Source organism: Panthera leo, chromosome D2 (assembly GCF_018350215.1).
Source record: "Panthera leo isolate Ple1 chromosome D2, P.leo_Ple1_pat1.1, whole genome shotgun sequence".
In the NCBI taxonomy this organism is placed as follows: domain Eukaryota; kingdom Metazoa; phylum Chordata; class Mammalia; order Carnivora; family Felidae; genus Panthera; species Panthera leo.
The window spans coordinates 16,473,728-16,492,300 of record NC_056689.1 but is presented as its reverse complement, the minus strand read 5'-3'; the positions used below and the strand labels follow the sequence as shown (position 1 = coordinate 16,492,300).

General features: G+C 45.2%; 1 protein-coding gene across 2 annotated transcripts in view; it reads left to right on the top strand.

Moving 5' to 3' along the window:
• DISC1 (DISC1 scaffold protein) overlaps positions 1-18,573 on the top strand; it is a 358,119-nt gene that overhangs the window by 83,266 nt on the left and 256,280 nt on the right. For both annotated transcript variants that reach the window (XM_042907612.1, XM_042907613.1), the window contains one exon: positions 12,646-12,796. In XM_042907612.1, coding sequence (XP_042763546.1) covers positions 12,646-12,796 — 151 coding nt within the window. The remainder of the gene's footprint in view (positions 1-12,645; positions 12,797-18,573) is intronic.

Below are 18,573 nucleotides of genomic sequence, written 5' to 3'. Positions count from 1 at the left end.
AGAGAGCCTGTGGTTTTTGAGCACTGACAAACAGATGTGTCCGGCTGATTTTTTATGAAAACACCAGCAGAGCAAATTACTCATGAAAAGTCCATTCATGGGAACTAATTGAATGCCACGTCCAGTTTAATAATGAAAACTGAGTGCAACCAAAACCAGGAGAGAGAAATAATGAATAGGCATTTGAATTCTTCCATTTGTATGACTTCTAAAAATAGCCTCAGGGCCAATAGTATGTTCTCATGTCTGAGAGGCACATCAATCTATTAAATAGCCCAAAGCTCTTTAGCATACATGGAGAAAGATAAAGCAGCCCTTGAAGGAGAAACTCAACAGTGACCATTTGGATTTTCAGTGGTGTCGTTTTGCAAGGTTACAAGTGATGTGGAAAAGGTCCGAGAATCATTGGCCAGATCTTTAAGTTGTTTTCTATCTTGCCAGAAATTTTCCTTGGCCAGTCAGTGTGCTGTAAGAATTACTCTTTTTAATTTCTGTCTTAACTAGACTATACCTAATAAGCTTCAATATTCAGTACGGAGCTGGTTCATTTATCAGCCATGCATCTAGATTGCTAAGTGACTTAGTAATTGCCTAAGTGATTAACCCATTTCAGTAATGACTGATCATATATCCAAATTCAATTAAAATAATGAACATTACATAAAAAATAGTTTCTTGTGGGAGGATCTGCCATTACATGTTCAACAAGAGTTTCTCTTTCAGAGTTTACACAGTTTGAAGTGGCTGAAAAAAAAAATCACACTCAAGTATTTGACTTCATAGTCCATGCTGGTTGACCCCATGTAGGAAACCTACTTGCTATTGCCTGAATGTACTAGCTGATGATTGCCTTTTATTTCTAAAAGTGGATTTTCTTTCGCTAGTTATTAAAGCAACACATGATCATTGTAAAAACATGTAGAAAGTTCAGAAATATAAATAAAAGAAAAAATCATCTTTATTTGCGTGGCACAGATAGGGCCACTGTTAATGTTACGTCCTTTCTGGCTTTTCTTCATTGTGCTGTTGAGTGGCTTTTCGTCTCTTGTCCTTTCTCTTGGGTTCTCTGCATTGTAACTATTTGGAAATGATCTAAAGAATGTTTCTCCTTCTTGGGTAAGTGCTTTCAGTTCCCATCTCCTAATAAGCAGCAGGTGATGGCAGTGGTGGTAGGAGTTGGTGGGGTGCTGGTGGAGAAAGTGGGGGTGCTGGTAGAGGCGGTGGGGGGATGGGGGGAAGGAGACGGTGGGAGTAATGCTGGGGGATGGTGGGTGCCTTCTCTGGCACTTACCAAGAAGCAGACAGCTGACAATTGCCAGTAGGGAGGGTCAGCCAGCCCAGATTCTGAGCCATGAAAATGGACCACATGTATACCGTGATCTGGTTTTCCACAGCACCGGTGAAAACATACTTTAGGGAAGGTTTTTAATAGTTCTAAAAATATGAAGCCTCTATAAAAGGTAACTGGCCAACTTTGGTTGGTCAGTTACTTTCCTCTAAGACATTCGGTGATTGACATTTGATGAAAGAAACATTTTCCTATATTTTTAGTTTTAGGAGTTGAGGCAGAGAGTATTCCAGAGTGATCCATACCCAACCACCCTTTCAGAAACTCATGATTCTAAGGAATTTTGTATGTTTTCTGATGTGTCTGAATACTGCAACTTTAAGCATTATTTGTTTACAACCTTAAACACACTCTTCTACACACACACACACACACACACACACACACACACACACACACACAGCTTGCTGGTCATATGACCCACCCAAAACCTGGGGAAGTCCCTGGACTTTTCATTACTTTTGTTATTTTGATCCCTCACAATTTATTTTGCTTGGTAAATTCCTGCTGAAAAAGAACAGATGTTTCAAACCAAACTGTCTACTGAAATATTTCAGGGCCAGTCAACAAATGTGTATGAAGAACAAGGCGATAGTCTAAGTGCTGAGCAGGTAAGTATCGTGGCAGAGTATTGCTTGTCTTGCAACATTTTTCTGTCTCCCCCAAAGGTTTGTTTTTCCTTTTATCCCACAACCAAAGTGATTTCTCAGTCTTCTTTCCTCACGCCGGCCGGCTTAAAATATAACATTTCTAGAAATCCTCTTTGGCATACCCTGAAAAGATTGGTGGCCCAGGGAAACGAAGCTTACCCTAAGCAGTTTAGCCTTAAGAATCTGAGGAACCAAATCTCTATTTTTATGCAGAAATCAAAGGGTAGCACAAGGAATCAGTAGGCTATTTTTAAAAATATACTACTTTTCTAAATAATAAATGACCCAAGATTTTATGGCTGATTTTGTAAGAAAAGAAATTGAAAGAAAGTCACTGACAGTCTCACTGACAAAACTCTTAGTTCTGCCCCTTTCTCTCTCTCTCTCTCTCTCTCTTTCTTTCTTTCTTTCTTAACATACTGGCAATCATAAAAGTACAGGTAACATCTACATATAATTTTGTATCTTGCTTTTCTCTTGTAATGTTCAAATATTTCCCCTTAGTTTTTCTAACCGGGTTTTGATTCGCCACATACGCCTGAGTGGATATGCCCTTATTTATCTAACCATTTCCCTTACATTGGATCTGAGGCTGTTTCCGCTTTTTGCCAGTTTGTTACTTTGTGTCGGCTACTGACTGGTTTCTGTGAGAAGGAGGGGACGAAATGGCAAGCGAGTTGCTGGAAGAGTTTGTACCTGTGTGATGCATTCAGGTGTGTGTTTCAGGGGGTTGTGGTCGCTGGGGGATGTGATCTGGCCGGTGGAACACAGCAGTTCAGAACACAGGTTTCGGAGCAGCAGATACTGGCTTTATTTCTGAATCTACGTAGCCATGTGACTGATCTAGGAGAAGTTTGTCAACTTCCCATGAGCCTCAGTCTTTTGATCTGCAAAGAGGGAACAGCCCTGTCTGCCTCATGACATCATCGCGAGGGTAAAATGTTCGGCGCTTGGTGTAATGGCAGGGGTCGTAAGGGGGTTGCTGCTGTTCAGTGTCTCCACTCTTCCTCATCCAAGTACAAACAGTCATTCGTTTATTTACTCAGCTTTCACCCAGCCCTGTTGTGTGCCTAGCACTGAACGAGATGTTGGCATGGCAGAGAGGGATGAGGCTCAGGGCCTGCTCTGTGGGTCCCACAGTCTCCGGGGACCCAGACAAACGAGTAGACAGACAAGGTCCCTGTGTGACTAGGGAAAGTCTGGGAGCAGGTACTGCTTCAGGGATGGCTCCCGGGAAGCATAACAGGAAAAGCCCGGAGTTTTTATGGAAAAAGTATGGAAAAGATCAGTGTTCACATTCTGGCTTTGCTGCTAACTCATTCTGAGGTCCTGGGCACGTTATTTTATCTCTGCAACTTTGGGTCTGCGTGTGTATTCCTGCTCTACACGTTGTTGCAAAGCTTGGAAACAGTGTATACATAGTGCAGCCGCCTTGGATGCTCCGGAATGACGTCTTCGGTGCCCCGATAGCGGTCGGTTTTTATGATAATGAATCTGACAAAGTCCAGCATTTGAAATGTCAAAGAGTGGCTCAGTTGTGCTCAGGTTATTCTGAAATACGTTTTATTACAGTGCAGTTCTTTGTAAACTGGCCATCTACACATGATGTGTATGGTAATGTGGACATATTAGAATATTCAGCTCGCGATGAATAGCGTGTCTTGGCCATTATGTAAAAACCAAGGAAAAATGACTTATGAAGACACTGATTGCTTCTTAGCTTTAAAGAGCCTCCTCAGAATGTAGAATGGCTGTACAGCCAAGAATACGGCTTATTCCATATTTTCTGTCATCCCATAGACAGAGCGAGGCAGCAGAAATTGAATCTGTTTAGCAGAATGTCTTTATGTGTGAAGATTTCTTGCTGCTCTGTAAATGCTTATTTGCTTATTTATTCATAGATGTAGAAAGTACTTTTCTTTCATTCTGTTCCCGAATTATAGCCCCAAAGTAGCAGGCACTTAGTACTGATGTGCTAAGGAATACAGATGAGCCCTGACCCTCAATTAAACATTAATAAATATGTTGTAGTGGCATCAAAAAACGCATTTACTTGGCCCAAAATGGAATGAGATGATGCTTAGCATTTTTTATTCTGGAGGTCCTACAAGTAAAACATGTTAGATCCATAAATTGAATATATTGTATCAATTAAAACATATTATTCAATGTATCATTTTGCTTAACCCTTGATAATGTCTTCTGTAGTTAACTTTGAGGTTTTTTTTTACCATTCAGCTATATTTACAAAATGCAACCAAAATTTCTAATATTATTGCTGTCCTGTCACTCAGGCGGTCAGTGGACCACATTTATTCAGCACCTGCTGTGTGCATCACTCTTTACAATTCTGGCTTTAAATCTTGAGCTTCAAACTGAAATCAGATTAACAATGTCTACAGAAAGCTTGCAGAAGTTTTAAAGGAAGAAAAGATGGAGAAAGTGAGTTATTATTCCTCAACCACTGGGCCAAATAGAATGATAGGAGAGATTTTCTTTTTTCTTTTCAACGTTTTTTTATTTTTGAAGGAGAGAGACAGAGCATGAGTGGAGGAGGGGCAGGGAGAGAGGGAGACACAGAATCTGAAGCAGGCTCCAGGCTCTGAGCTGTCAGTACAGAGCCCAATGCAGGGCTCGAACTCACAAGCTGTGAGATCGTGACCTGAGCCGAAGTCGGACACTTAACCAACTGCACCTAGGTGCCCTGATAGGAGAGATTTTCTTAAACACATAGCAGGATTCATATGAATAAATGGACATAATAGTCACAAATACAGCATTTAAAAGTGCTGTGGTTATCTATTTTTTTTAAATAATAATTTAAAAATGAATATTTAAAAAAATTATGAAAATACAAGTTTGAGAGGCACCTGGATGGCTCAGTGTGTTGAGTGTCTAACTCTTGATTTCTGCTCAGGTCATGGTCCTGGTGTTGTGGGATCGAGCCCTGGGTCGGGCTTCATGCTGGGTGTGGAGCCTGCTTGGAATTCTCTCTCTCTCTGTGTCTCTCTTTGCCCCCCACCCCTAAAAAATAAAATAAAATACAAATTTCAAAAATAATAATTTTCCACTCACAGAAAAGTTGTAAGTATAGTACAAAGAACTCGCAAATCTCCCTCACTCTGATTCTCCAACTGGTGCACGTATGCATCATCACTATCCTTTTTCTGACCACAGGGAGTGAGCTGCAGACATGATGCCCTTTCAGCCCTATGTACCCCCTTCGCTATTTCCCCAAACAAGGACAATTATAGGCCAGCAAGTGGCAATGCTCCAGGACAAGAAATCAACACTGATACATTCCTCCTATCCTGTCTACAGACCCCATGTGCATTTCACCAACAAGGCCACCATTGTTCCTTCCTATTCTGATTCAGGAAAGGTTCACACACTGCATGCAGTTGTGTCTCTTCAGTCTCTTATTTGGAACAATTCTGCAATACTCAGTCTTTTACATCCTTGGAAGTTCTAAGGGGTGCAGACCTTACATTTTGTCAGATGACCTTCAATCTGGGTCCACTGATGTTTCTTTTTTTTTTTTTTATTTTTTTTTTTATCGTTTATTTATTTTTGAGACAGAGAGAGACAGAGCATGAACAGGGGAGGGTCAGAGAGAGAGGGAGACACAGAATCTGAAACAGGCTCCAGGCTCTGAGCTGTCAGCACAGAGCCCGATGCGGGGCTCGAACTCACAGACCGCGAGATCATGACCTGAGCCGAAGTCGGATGCTTAACCAACTGAGCCACCCAGGCGCCCCTCCACTGATGTTTCCACATGACTAGATTCAGGTCATGAGGACCTTGACAGGAATACTGTGGAAATGAAACTGTGTACTTCTTGGTGTCTCTCATCAGGTGTCACACAAGGTGGACCCCGTCATCACCACTGCCGAGGGCAGCTGTGGCCATCTGGATGTGCTGGTGGTTTCTAAGTCTTTCCACCACAAAGTTACCATTTGTCCTTTGGACACTTATTAGTATATTGTGGGGAGATATTTTAAGAATACACTGGTACCCTGCACCTTACCAAACCTCCATTCCTTTTTTTTTTTTTTTTCAAAAATTTATTTATTTAGTTAGTGATGGGGCACCTCGATGGCTCAGTTGGTTAACGATCCAACTTTGGCTCAGGTCATGATCTCATGGTTCGTGGGTTCGAGCCCCACATCGGGCTCTGGGCTGACAGTGCAGAGCCTGGAGCCTGCTTCAGATTCTGTGTCTTCCTCTCTCTGTGTCCCTCACTCGCTCACACTCTGTCTCTCTCTGTCTCTGAAAAATAAATGAAAATGTTTAAAAATTAAAAAAAAATCTAGTTAGTTAACATACAGTGTAATATTGGTTTCAGGAGTAGAATTTAGTTATTCATCACTCATATATGACATCCAGTGTTCAACACATGTGCCCTCCTTAATGCCCACCACCCATCTAGCCCACCCCCCCTGCCCCCCACCTCCCTCTGTTCCTTTTTATTAGTTGGCATTCTGATAGCATGGATGTATGGGTTCCTATTCTATTCAATGGATTGTACTTCATTGATAGTATTATTTATTTGATTCTCAAATGACACCCGATTTGGCCTATGGGAGCTCCTTGTAATTTATTGACTCTTGTGTATTCTATGGACATGTCTCCATCAGTCCTTGAGCACGTCCTAATTTTTTGCTGCAACAAGGTATTCAGATTCTGGCCCTGCCTCAGGCCTATAATCAACCATTTCTCCAAAGGGCTCTGATTCCTTTCACAGAGGATGGTGTTTGGAAATCAGGATCTGTGTGCTTGGTTTACTCGTTGCTCCTGGGGTTATCGTTGCTTCTAGGCTTTCTTGGTGGGTAAAGACAGAAAATATACGTAACTGCAAATACACACATCTGTAACTCTTTCCATCTCTATGTGTATTGATATTAAAAACCATCAGATCACACTAGTACTTCCAAATTTCAATGCAACATGCCTAAGTGCTTTCTACCCTTACCCCTTTCCATAATTGTAAGTATATGCTCCAAATACTAAGGAACCTGGCTCTCTCTGTCCTCCATATAGTTACTTACTTGTGCCATTACTTTATTTATTTCTCAGTGTATCCTATCTCCTAGCCTTCTGGCTGTCTCTTCCACCTGCTCTCCCTGTCTCCTCACGTCCCTCATTCACAGGTGCTACTGGGCACACCACCTCCATGCCACTGCCTGCCTCTGTGTGGCTTCCGGAGGCCCCTTGGCCCCCTGTACCCTTGGTGCTGGTGGGAACACCACCCTTGTGTTCCTTTATGGCCCCCCTATACCAGTGGGGCAGGTTGCTGGCCACCTTTTCTGCACAGGAAGATAAGAAACTATTTGTAATTTTGACCCCTGTCCCCAGTCACTGAGTTCCTTAAGAACCAAGGAATTGTCTTGTTCATCTTTTTAGCCCCTACAGCCTAGCAACACTGAGTTATCGGAAGTATTTGTTAACTGAGTGAATACATGAAATAATAAGCATGGCATTTACGAGGTAAAAGATGCTATTTGCAAACATTTCTGAAACCTCCTTTCTCCCAGAGGAACCATTTTTCTTCTGGCTGAAGGTTCTTCCTTCACGGGAGTTCTCCATTCACGGGCTGAATGTTTGTGTCCCTCCAAATCCACGTGTTGAGACTGAATCCCACTGGGATGGTGTTAGGAGGTGGGGCCTTTGGCACGTGAATTAGGTCATGAGGGTGGAGTTCCCAAGAGTGGGATTAGTGCCCTTATGAGAAGAGACCAGCGTACTCTCTATTGGTCACGTGAGGACATAGCAGGAAGCTGGCCATCTGCCACCTCACGGTGGGCTCTCCCCAGAACCGGGCCGTACTGGTGCTGTGATCTCAGACTTCTAATCCCCGGACTATGAGAAATAAATGTTTGTTGGTTCAGCCGCCCCGCCTGCGGTGCTGAGCTGACGAAGACAGGGTGGTGTCCAATATACCTCTTTGCTGTTGGATGACACCCATGATTTCATTAAACACCTTGTGGAGATGTTATTCCCACCTGGTGGATGAGGCTCTGAGACGTGAACGGAGGAAGTGATTTGTCAAAAAAGCATGCTCGCTGCTGAAGCCGGTGATAGAATTCAGGTGCCCTGATTCTTAGTGCTGTGAGCCCGTGTCCTTACCGCGTCACTCAAGGAGCAGAGTGTCGGTGTGGGAGAAGAGAGCGAGGCTGATCAAACCTGCTGATGCCCTTGCTGGTGCCACAGACGTCGGGCCTTTGTTCTGGAGGCCGGGCGGAGTCCTCCAGGATTCCAAGAACATTCTGTGATGTGCGTATGAATGTGCTTGGCACGGTGCGGGGACGTAGCTGATGTCTCTGCATTCCTTGGTCTGGTCACTCATTTGTTGGCTTGTGCACATCTGAGCGCTGGGAAGGGCGGTCTGCTGAGCATGTGCAGGAACACTGGAGGAACATGGGTTTTTAGGCAGAGAGGTGACTCATCCCGCGGAAGTGAGGGAGATGTGGCCTGCCTGGAAATGGGGAAGCGGGCCTGAGTGACGTGGACAGCCCCGAGGTGTGGAAGCCTGGGATGGTGACAAGTCCAGGAGCCCAAAGCCTGGGCCCGGCTGGCAGCGGCCCCGTGAGGGCCTGTGGCAGAAAGAGTAAAATCTTGCAAGGTAGTCGGTGGCTTTCCTTTTAGACTTGAAGAGTTTCATGTTTTTATGTTCATTTACTCGCTAATGAAAACGATATAAAGTGGCTTAAGAAAACTTACCAAGCAAGAAACCCCATGAGGGAACCTAACTTGAGTGTAACAGGACACTTCTGTGCTCACTCTGAGCCAGGCAGCCTCCCCGTGTGGGTCTTTAAACAGTGACAAGCATGGTGACACGGTCCCTCTCTCACGGACACAGGAGGTCTTGAATAAGTGGAGACAAGTGTGAGGCCCTTGTGTGGGCAGAAGCCTGGGTGTGCTGAGGGGGCATAGAGCCTGGGGAACCCACTTGAGGGGCCGGAGGTCTAGAGGGGGAGGATGGCTTGCCTGGGCCGCTGTGGGGAAGGGTGTTTCTGACAGAGGGAACGGCAGATGACCCCGGCTCAGCTCACAGTAACCTTGTCCTGGTGGTTTGGGCCACAAATACTGGGGTCACTGTCTTCCTCCATTCCCAACATCCCATCTGTCAGAGAATATCCCAAATCCCGGCACTTTCCACCACCCCTGTTTCACTTGCAGGTCCTGGGCACCATTGTGCCTTGTCCAGGGAACCTCGATACCCATGTGACTGGTTTCCGAGATTCTGCCCCGTATGGTCTCTTCCCAGGGGAGCAGCCGGCTTATCCTGTTCAACAAGAGTCAGTCACGTCATATCACTGCTCAAAATTCTCCGGGGGTTCCCCGTCCCTCCAGATAAACAGTCCTTACAGTGGCCTCTGCAGCCCTGATGACCAAGTCCACCCCAACACTCTCTCCCCTTTGTTCACTGCCTCAGGGCCTTTGCCCTGGCTGGGAGCTCCCTCTGTCTGCAATAGCAAATTAGTGAATAGGGGTGTACTTTGGGGGAGCCAGCAGAATGCACCCTAATGCCAAGCAGAGCTGATGCCAGCCTGTGAGGTGGAACCCGCAGTAGCCGACAGCCACTTGAGAAGTTCGGGGAGTAGGTCATTTAGAGACTGGGGACAATAAGCTATAGAATCAGTGGTGACTGTCCTGGGACACCTTTCTAATCGTAACGCAGATATAACTTTAGATGTCACAGTTTCGAAGGTGAGGGGCAACGCAGAGCACAGCTAATCACAGGTATTTCCTGGGATAATTCATATTTGTCTTTGAAATTCATGGCGAATGTGATTTTTGGCAGCGAATTTACTGTTTTATTTGGCTGGGTCAGTTTGCAGTCTCTGAGCACTTTTCACCAGGCAGTGGGAGGGGACAGTTTAGAACACAGCTGGTGGCAGAGGGAGGCCAGGCTGGGGGTCGAACATCCGTGCAAACACTCCAAGGCTACTACCTAACGGCACTACTAAAGATAGCCTTTGGACACGTGCTAGGTGCTGGGCTGCTGGGCATATGCTAAATGCTTTGCGTAGATGATCTCAGTTAATTCTCAGGAAACTTCAGGATGTACATGTTATTAGCCCCAATTCCACAGATTAGGAAGCTGATGTGTAGACAGGTAAAGTAAAATAACAGAGGTGGATATATGGTCATCTGTAACATAGAATTGGAACATGGCTTCAGTGACTTTAGTGATTGTAACTGGTTCTGTCTTGATGGGAAGTTTGTAAGGGAACATTCTTAAAATGGAGGTGGGACAGCTAGGAACGGCAGAGCCAAGGTGCAAACACAGGCTTTGTCCTAATCCCTGTGTAACACACCTCTATACACATCGACAGCAGGAAGACGGGATTTGAAACCACGTGTAAGGCATTTATTGCTTTTCATGGCAGTTTTGATTTTATATAGCACGAATGAAGTAAACAACTAAGTAATAAAATTAATTAAAAATTTTAAAATTAACTAAAATAAAATTCATTTCGGGGCGCCTGGGTGGCTCAGTCAGTTGAGCGTCTGACTTCGGCTCAAGTCATGATCTCGCAGTTGACGAGTTTGAGCCCCGCGTCGGGCTCTGTGCTGACAGCTCGGACCCTGGAGCCTGCTTTGGATCCTGTGTCTCCCTCTCTCTTTGCTCCTCTCCAGCTTGTGCTCTGTGTCTCTATCAAAAATAAACATAAAAAAAAAATTTAAAAAAAATAAAATTCAGTTTTTAAAAAGGTTGAAGCTTTTGGTGATAGGGAATAGGTGTATCTTGCTGTTATCCTGAGACAGCTGCCAGGCCAGAGTCCACTCTGTGTTGTTGGTGTGGTGTCTTGTCACCTTGAACAAGGTGGCACCAACTGAGAACCCTTGTCAGTTCCCTGTGACTTGGTCTTGAAGCAAGTAAATGACCCTTTCTGGTATTGTTAGAATGAATCCTTGGCAAATAAATTCTCTTAGCAAGTTCCTGGCCCTTGGTCCCAATGTATATGGCTGGGGGAGGTTGTCTGCTGCCCACAACACCTGAGGCCTGCTTTTCCTCTGCCCAAGTGTGCACCTTGGGAGTAGGGCAGGAAGAGAGAGGCGTCATGTCGAGGGTACACCATGCTTAGCGTTGACCTCTGCTGGTATACGGCAAAAAGTTTTGTCCAAAGAGTTTTATAAATAAAACTGGGTGTTCTAGAAACGGCCTAGTTGGAAAATGCCCTGAGGGCCATGGATATGTAAAGAAGCATGATCTAGGGTTGGGCCTCCCAAACATCTTCCCATCATGGCACACACAGAAGACGCTAATGTTTCCACTGCACGTCAGGGTAAGCAGTAGGCGCTCATGGCCAGAAGTGGCTTCCTGGGGTCCTGGGTGGCCCCAGAGCCCACCTACTACCCAAGGGTGGAGGCCATCAAATTTCAAATTTCTGCCGACGCGCCTGGCAAGGAGCAGCAGGAGGGAAGATCTGATGGATGATATTTTTAAAGATTAATTTTTTTAAAAGCTTATTTATTTATTTTGGGGGAGGTGGGCAGGTGGGGGAGTGGCAGAGAGAGAGAAAGAGAGAGAGAGAGAGAGAGAGAGAGAGAGAGAGAGAGGACCCGAAGCCGGCTCCACGCTGTCAGTACAAAACCTGCCTCGGGGCTCAATCTCATGATCTCAGATCATGACCTGAGCCGCAACCAAGAGTCGGACGCTTAACTGACTAAGCCACCCAGGCACCCCTGATGGATGGTATTTTTGAACCCAGTCTTAATATTTCTGCAAAAATGGCTTTAGGGGAGACTTTCCAATTCTTCAGGTGTTTGGTTATAAAAGTTCTCATTGGAGGGGATTCCAATTTCTCAAGCTTACTTTTCTAGAGAAAAACTGTTTTACAGTGATTCTGCATCTGCACCTTGTCCTAGGGAAACTTAAGGTCATTAAAAAGGAATAGGACCCCCTACCTGATAACGGAGGTGGACATATGGTCATCTATAACATAGAACTGAAACATCGCTTCAATGACCTTAGTGATTGTAATTGGTTCTGTCTTGATGGGCAGTTTGTAAGGAAACATTGTTAAAGTCCAAGCTTGGGCACTGACATTTTTCAATTGAAGACCCCAAACTCATCAAAATGAGCAGGTTTTCTCCCGAGTGAAAACCATGGTTTTAAAAATAATATTGGGGTGCCTGGGTGGCTCAGTTGGTTAAGCGTCCGACTTCAGCTCAGGTCATGATCTCACAGTTTGTGGGTTCAAGCCCCGCGTTGGGCTCTGTGCTGACAGACAGCTCAGAGCCTGGAACCTGCTTTGGATCCTGTGTCTCCCTCTCTCTCTGCCCCTCCCCTGCTCATGCTCTGTCTCTGTCTGTCTCAAAAATAAATAAACATTAAAAAATTAAAAAAAGTTAATATCAAGTGTCCTCCTATAGGATGATCATAATTATGACCATGATATATATATACCTACAGTGTACATTCTGATATTTGGAAGCACAAAAAGTAGGGGGGCTGTGCAGTCAGTGAAAAGAAGATTCTCAGAAGCACCCACTGAGAGGTGGAGTTGAGGGCCCCAGACACGGTTGTGTTGCATCATTAAGCTGAACGTTGGCTGGGAGTGGGGCTCTGGGACGCTGCATTACCTATTTTGAGTTTCATGGTTCTTTATTCCTCTCTCTCCTGTTTTGGGTTGTCAGCCGAGGCGTTCAGACACAGATTGGAAGAGCTGGAGAAGGAGAAAGGCAGCCCACACTTCCAGCTTCCTTCGAGGCAGCCGGCCCTCTGCAGCCTCCTGGGCCACCTGGACGCACAGGCCCAGGCAGCCTTGCGCCACAGGGCCTCCCAGCTGTGAGTATTTGGATCGCCCCCACTTTCCTCTCCTGCTCCCACGTGGTGGATACCTAGGGAGACCCTCAGCTGCTTTTTCCTGGGAAGCACCCTTTTGTTGGCTGGGCAGGTGGGGGTGGTTCCTTCCAGAGGGAGTGACCGGTGTGGATCACACTCCCCTAAGAAGCCGCTTCTGCTGAGCGACGGGGAGAGACCCTTGGTAGGGTCTCCCAAGCTTCCCCTGGGAAGCCAGCCTTCTCAGAAGGAGGGATGGGTTTCCTCTTGTCAGGACCCCCTCGGTCAAGCCTGTGAGATCCACAGGTGGTCGTCTCTGACTGAAGGGGAAAACACATCCTCCTGACGGCGACTTCCAGCTGCCAATCAACCTCTGCTGTTTCTGCTACCCGAGGGGCCCCTGGGATCCCTGCTATACAGGGAGCAATCGCTCTTTGTGATGCAGGGGCTCTCAATCCCGGCTGCGTGTTTGAATCACCTGGAGACTTGAAATGCCCAGCTTCCACACAGACGGACTGCGTCAGGCTCTCTGGGGGTGGGTCCCAGGCGCTGGCATGTCTGAAAAGTCTGAGAACCACTGCTCTCCTCTACCTGCTTGTTGCCTCTCTTCTGGGGAAGGGCTTGCGAGGGAACAGGTTTGCGATGGGTGCTGTCAGCCTAATCACAGCTCAGGCCGGCTTCTCCTTAGCGGTAAACATGGCCTCAGCAACCACACTGTATTTCCGACTGCCGGGTGGCCCCGGCAATCACAAGATGGTCTGGCTCATTCCTATGAAGTGTACGTGCCATTGTACGTTTCATCTGTCTTGGTGTCTCCCTACAGCCTGTCTTGAGAGCTATGCCAATCATTTTCTCATGTTCTTGGCCTACAATTTTGCTGGTAGCATGTGCCAGAGTGCCTGGCACCTGGGAGGTGCTTCCTTGTAAATATTTGTTGAGTGAACTTTCACTGGGCTTCTTAAAGAGCAGGTGGATTCCACCTCCTTTATCGATGCAGTTTTTCATCGACACTGAGGTATCGCCTCATTTCCCCTCCCTTTCTCACTCATGTGGGGTCCTTCCCAACTTGACTTTCTACTGAATTCTTTCTTTCTTCTGTGCTTTGGGGTCATTTCTGGTCTTGGGTCATGCGACATCTGCCAACGCATTGTGTTTCTATTTATTTAACAACATTTGCGTAACAGTGACTGAGTGATTTAGGAATTCACTACTTTTTTTCCATTTTTATTGCGATAAAGTGTATGTGACACGAAATTTGCCATTTCAACCATTTTTAAGTGTACCGCTCAGAGACGTAAAGTGCATCCACATTGTTGCGTTACCATCACCGCCAGCCATCTTTAGAACTCTTTCCATCTTCCTAAACTGAGACTGTGTCCTTGTTAAGCACGGACTCCCGCCTCCCCATTCTGCCCCCAGCTTCTGGCTCTGAATTTGACTCCCCTCGGAACCTCATTTCACTCAGCAGAATGTCCTCAGGGTTCATCCATGTTGTGTCATGTATCAGGATTTCCTTCCTCTGTAAGGCTGAGTAGTAGTTCGTGGCGTGGATGTGCCACATTTTGCTTGTCTATTCTTCCTTCAGTGGATGGGAAGTAGTTCATATTTAGTCCTCTAGACAATTCTAGGAGGTAGAACTATTTTATAAACTGCATCGCTATGGAGATTGATGTCATCATCATCGTCATCATCTGTCTTTATATTTATACAAAGTCCAGGAGAGGTTAAGGAGCTTGTGCAGACCCCCCAGCAGGTGGGTGCTGAGCCCGGGCACGGTGCTGGCTGCCTGCTGCGAGTCTTGGCTTGGAACTAGCTCGCTGAGCTGCCTAAGTCTGGCCAAGGCTTGTCCATTATTGTCTCTTTAGCCTCCATGTGATTTGAGTGGAGAGCGATGCGCTGATCTTGGCGGAGTTTCTCGCAGAACATGAGGAACGACGATACAGTCGGTATCACCCATTCTCACTCAGTTGGGTGGCAACATCTGACATTCCTCACATCTGACTGTGACTTATAAATATGGCAGTTTCATAGGGTCCAGCTTAATATTCTCCTCATAAAAGTGGAGGCCTTTATTAACCACTTATTGAGCCAGTAGAAACTGTTGGCTTGCTTTGCTGTTATCCTCTGTCCTTCCCCGCCCAGGGGTTACCTGCACGCTGTGCTTTTAGTTCATGTTCACTTTTGGAGTGAATGGGACCTGACCTCCATGGTCTGATATCTGACCTGATTTTTATCTCTGATCTGATTTCTGTCTCTATCACTGCAGCAGTCAGCAATGATTTTCTGTTAAACCCAAAAGGCATTTTCCACTCTTATTCTGCTCTGTATCACCGTGAGGTCTGTAACATTTCGTCAATCAAATTCATTCTTAAACTCTCTCTCCCCTAGACTATCACGATTCACCCTTTTCCTGGTCCTCTTGCTACCCAGCTGGCCATTCTTCTCAACCTCTTGAGAACTCCAGTTTCTCTCCCCATTTCCTTAATACTGATGTTCCTCTGTCTTCTGCTCTAGGCTATCCTGTCTTCTCACTTTATATATTCTCCTTCTGGGTGACCTCAAATACCCCTGTGTTTCGGCTACCCTTAACATACTAATTTTCCTCTAATTTATATCCTTAGCCCTGATCCCTCTCCAGAGTTGCAACCTACCATTTGGCCTTTATTGAACATCTCACTGACCTTTACTAAGTTTGCTGTCTGTTTATTTTATCCTAAAAAGTTTAGTATCTTTTTATCCTTGCCTTTAGGAAATTCATCTTAAAACTATCTATTTATTAGATTCGCTATTCTTCTCCCCCATCAGCCCCTTCTCCGACATCCCCACTCTCAGTTACTGACTCAGTCATCTACCCAGTTACCCAAGGAAGAACTCTGAGACATACTTGGCTCCTCCTTTTTCCTCACTTCCAATTTCATGGTTGACTCCACTGTCTAACCTCAGCTCACCACCCACTTTGCTCATTCATGTCAAACTGCCTTGGTTGTGCTTTAGAGTTTCTAGTCTGGATTATTGCCATGGTTTCCTTGCTGGTGTTTCTGACTCCAACATTATTCCCTCTCACTCACTCTCCACAGTGCCACAGATGGGAATATCATGTGACGCCCAGTCGCCCTCAGTGTTTTCAGGATAAAATCTGGGCTGCTTCCTTAGCATGGCATTCAGTGCTTTTCCAATCTCGCTCTTCACCATCAGGAGCCCAGAATATAACTAGCCATCACCAACACCTACAGTCCACACCTACTGAAGTATTAGAAGTTACCTAAATGCTGTGAATGTTTCTGAATTCTATGATCTTGCACCTGCCCCACCATTATCACCTCTCAAGAGCTCATTGTTCGAGACTCAGCTCAGCTACCATCCTTGTGAAGCCTTGTCCAGAAATCACACCGTCTCCCCTTGAATTACCTTGAATTACTTCACCCCTGTCTTGGGTCTTAAGTAAATAAACCTGTTTCCTTGAGTATCTGTCTACTCTTCAGGCTGTGAGCTCCTTGTGGACAAGACTGTGTTATATTTATCTTTCTACCCCTGGAGGCTAGAACAGTGGCTGACCCCAAATAGGTATTCCGTAAATGTTCACTGAATGAGTGAATGTGATCATATGTGGATGTATCTATGTAGGGGTTCACAAAGATATATGTGAATATTTATTGAAAGAGAAAGAGAGAGAACTTTCACCCTAATGTGGTTCAGTTGCCCTAGAGAAAATGCTCCTTCAGCCTTTGTTCTGACACCTCCAGTCGGAAGAACTTTTATAGAATCTTAGAGAACCCTGGATTATAGGTCAGGAAACCTGAGTTCTGATCCCGTGTCTTCTGCTAACCTGGCATCGTTTCCTAACTTCTTCACACTTCACTTCCTCACCAGAAAACGAGAGGATTGAATTAGATCACTATTTTCCAAACTTCAGTTACGTACGTACTATTGTGGTTTTTCTTTTGCCAAATCCACCTGTCCTATTATTAACACAATTAGAACATGATTACTCAAAATCAACTTCTTAAATTTTTCTAATGCATATTACTAGAATTACATAGTTATTAATAATTTTTGGGAAATTGTCTTTCAGTGGACCAGCTGCCCATCTAGCCCTGTAATATATATCACCCAACAAACAGGGGTGTCTGGACTCAACGGGTTTCCCCTAAACCAGGGACTGTGGCTGCAGTTCTCACCGCGGCCACCAGGAGGCCACGGTGCAGGGCTGGAGCTCACACAGCCTTGGAGTCAGGAAGGAGCGGGGACAGAAATATTTCTTACAGGCGGGGGGCTCTCTCTGAGTCAAGAAGGAAACGGAATACTTTTTGATGAACTGTACTTTTCCTGTAGAAACGAAATAGTTGCATTGACATGGGAAATTTTCAGTACTGATGAACGGCACAAATAAGTGATGCCTACCCTTTTGGGGATCGAGTATTTCTTTGAGAATCTGATGAGAGCTAGAGGCTCCTTCCATCATCACCAAACCACATATGTACAACCACGCAAACGATTGATTGCCTGCAGTTTCCACAGGCTCACAGATCTTCTGAGGCTTAGCCATTCACTCTGCAGGGGAGGAGGGGTCTTTGCATCTCAGGTTAAGCAAATTTGTTTTAGAATAAGATTGAAGGAAATGTATATAACACCCAGTGCTCAACACAGGTGCCTTCCTTAATACTCATCACCCATTTAGCCCATTCCCCTGCCCACCTCCCCTCCATCAACCCCCAGTTTGTTCTCTATAGTTAAGGGTCTCTAACAGTTTTTTTTCCCCTCTCTTTTTTCCCCTTCCCCTGTGTTCATCTTCTGAAGACGAAAATTGACATTAACATTTCATCTTCACAATGAGGCTTTTAATAGGGGGTTACCCCCTTTTCTATCATGTGACCCTTGAGTTTTTAGACAATGATTTATGAACAGAATGTACCAGGAACAGGCATTGCAAAATTTTTATTCAACTCTTCAGTTAGGTTTCCAAAGCAGCCACTGAGTACTGCAATGCTTTTGTGATATGAGCAAATGGCAAATCCTTTGTCATTTTTCACTAAGATTTGGACACTTGACCCAATGTGTATGTAAATTTATTCCTGTAAATTACTATTCTGCCTGAAATATCTAGAACATTTTTCTCGTCCTTAAGTATAATAAAAGAAAAGAACTCTGAATAAACTCTGTAAAATACAAAAAAAAAAAAATTGAAGGAAATGTAAACACCCAAGTACATCAGTCACTGTATTTCATTTTTTATTTTTACTGTCACTTTGTTGTTAATAATCTGGTCCATTCCACTTCAAAATTTTTCTTTTAGTGTTTATTTATTTAAAAAAATTTTTGTTTAAGGTTTATTCATTTTTGAGAGACAGAGACAAAACGTGAGTGGGGAAGAGGCAGAGAGAGAGAGGGAGACACAGAATCCGAAGCGGGCTCCAGGCTCTGAGCTGCCAGCACAGAGACCGACGCGGGGCTCGAACTCATGAACCGTGAGGTCATGACCTGAGCTGAAGCCGGACTCTCAACGGATTGAGCCACACAATCCATATTGAGCCATACAATGGGCGCCACTGGTCCATTCAGCTTTTTAAAAACCACTGTGGAATTCTCTGGGTCTCGAGTAGAATACCGTGTCGAATCACTCTCCATTCGTTCAGGTTCCTTCCACAGCCCAGGCAGCTTCACCGTCCCTTCGCGGATTAACCTGACTCCACCAGTGGCAGGTACTGGCACTCACGTGGTTGGGAGCCTGCCCTGTTTTTGGTCCCGCTTTGCTCAGTAAGATGACCGGTTCACTGTGGCGTCTC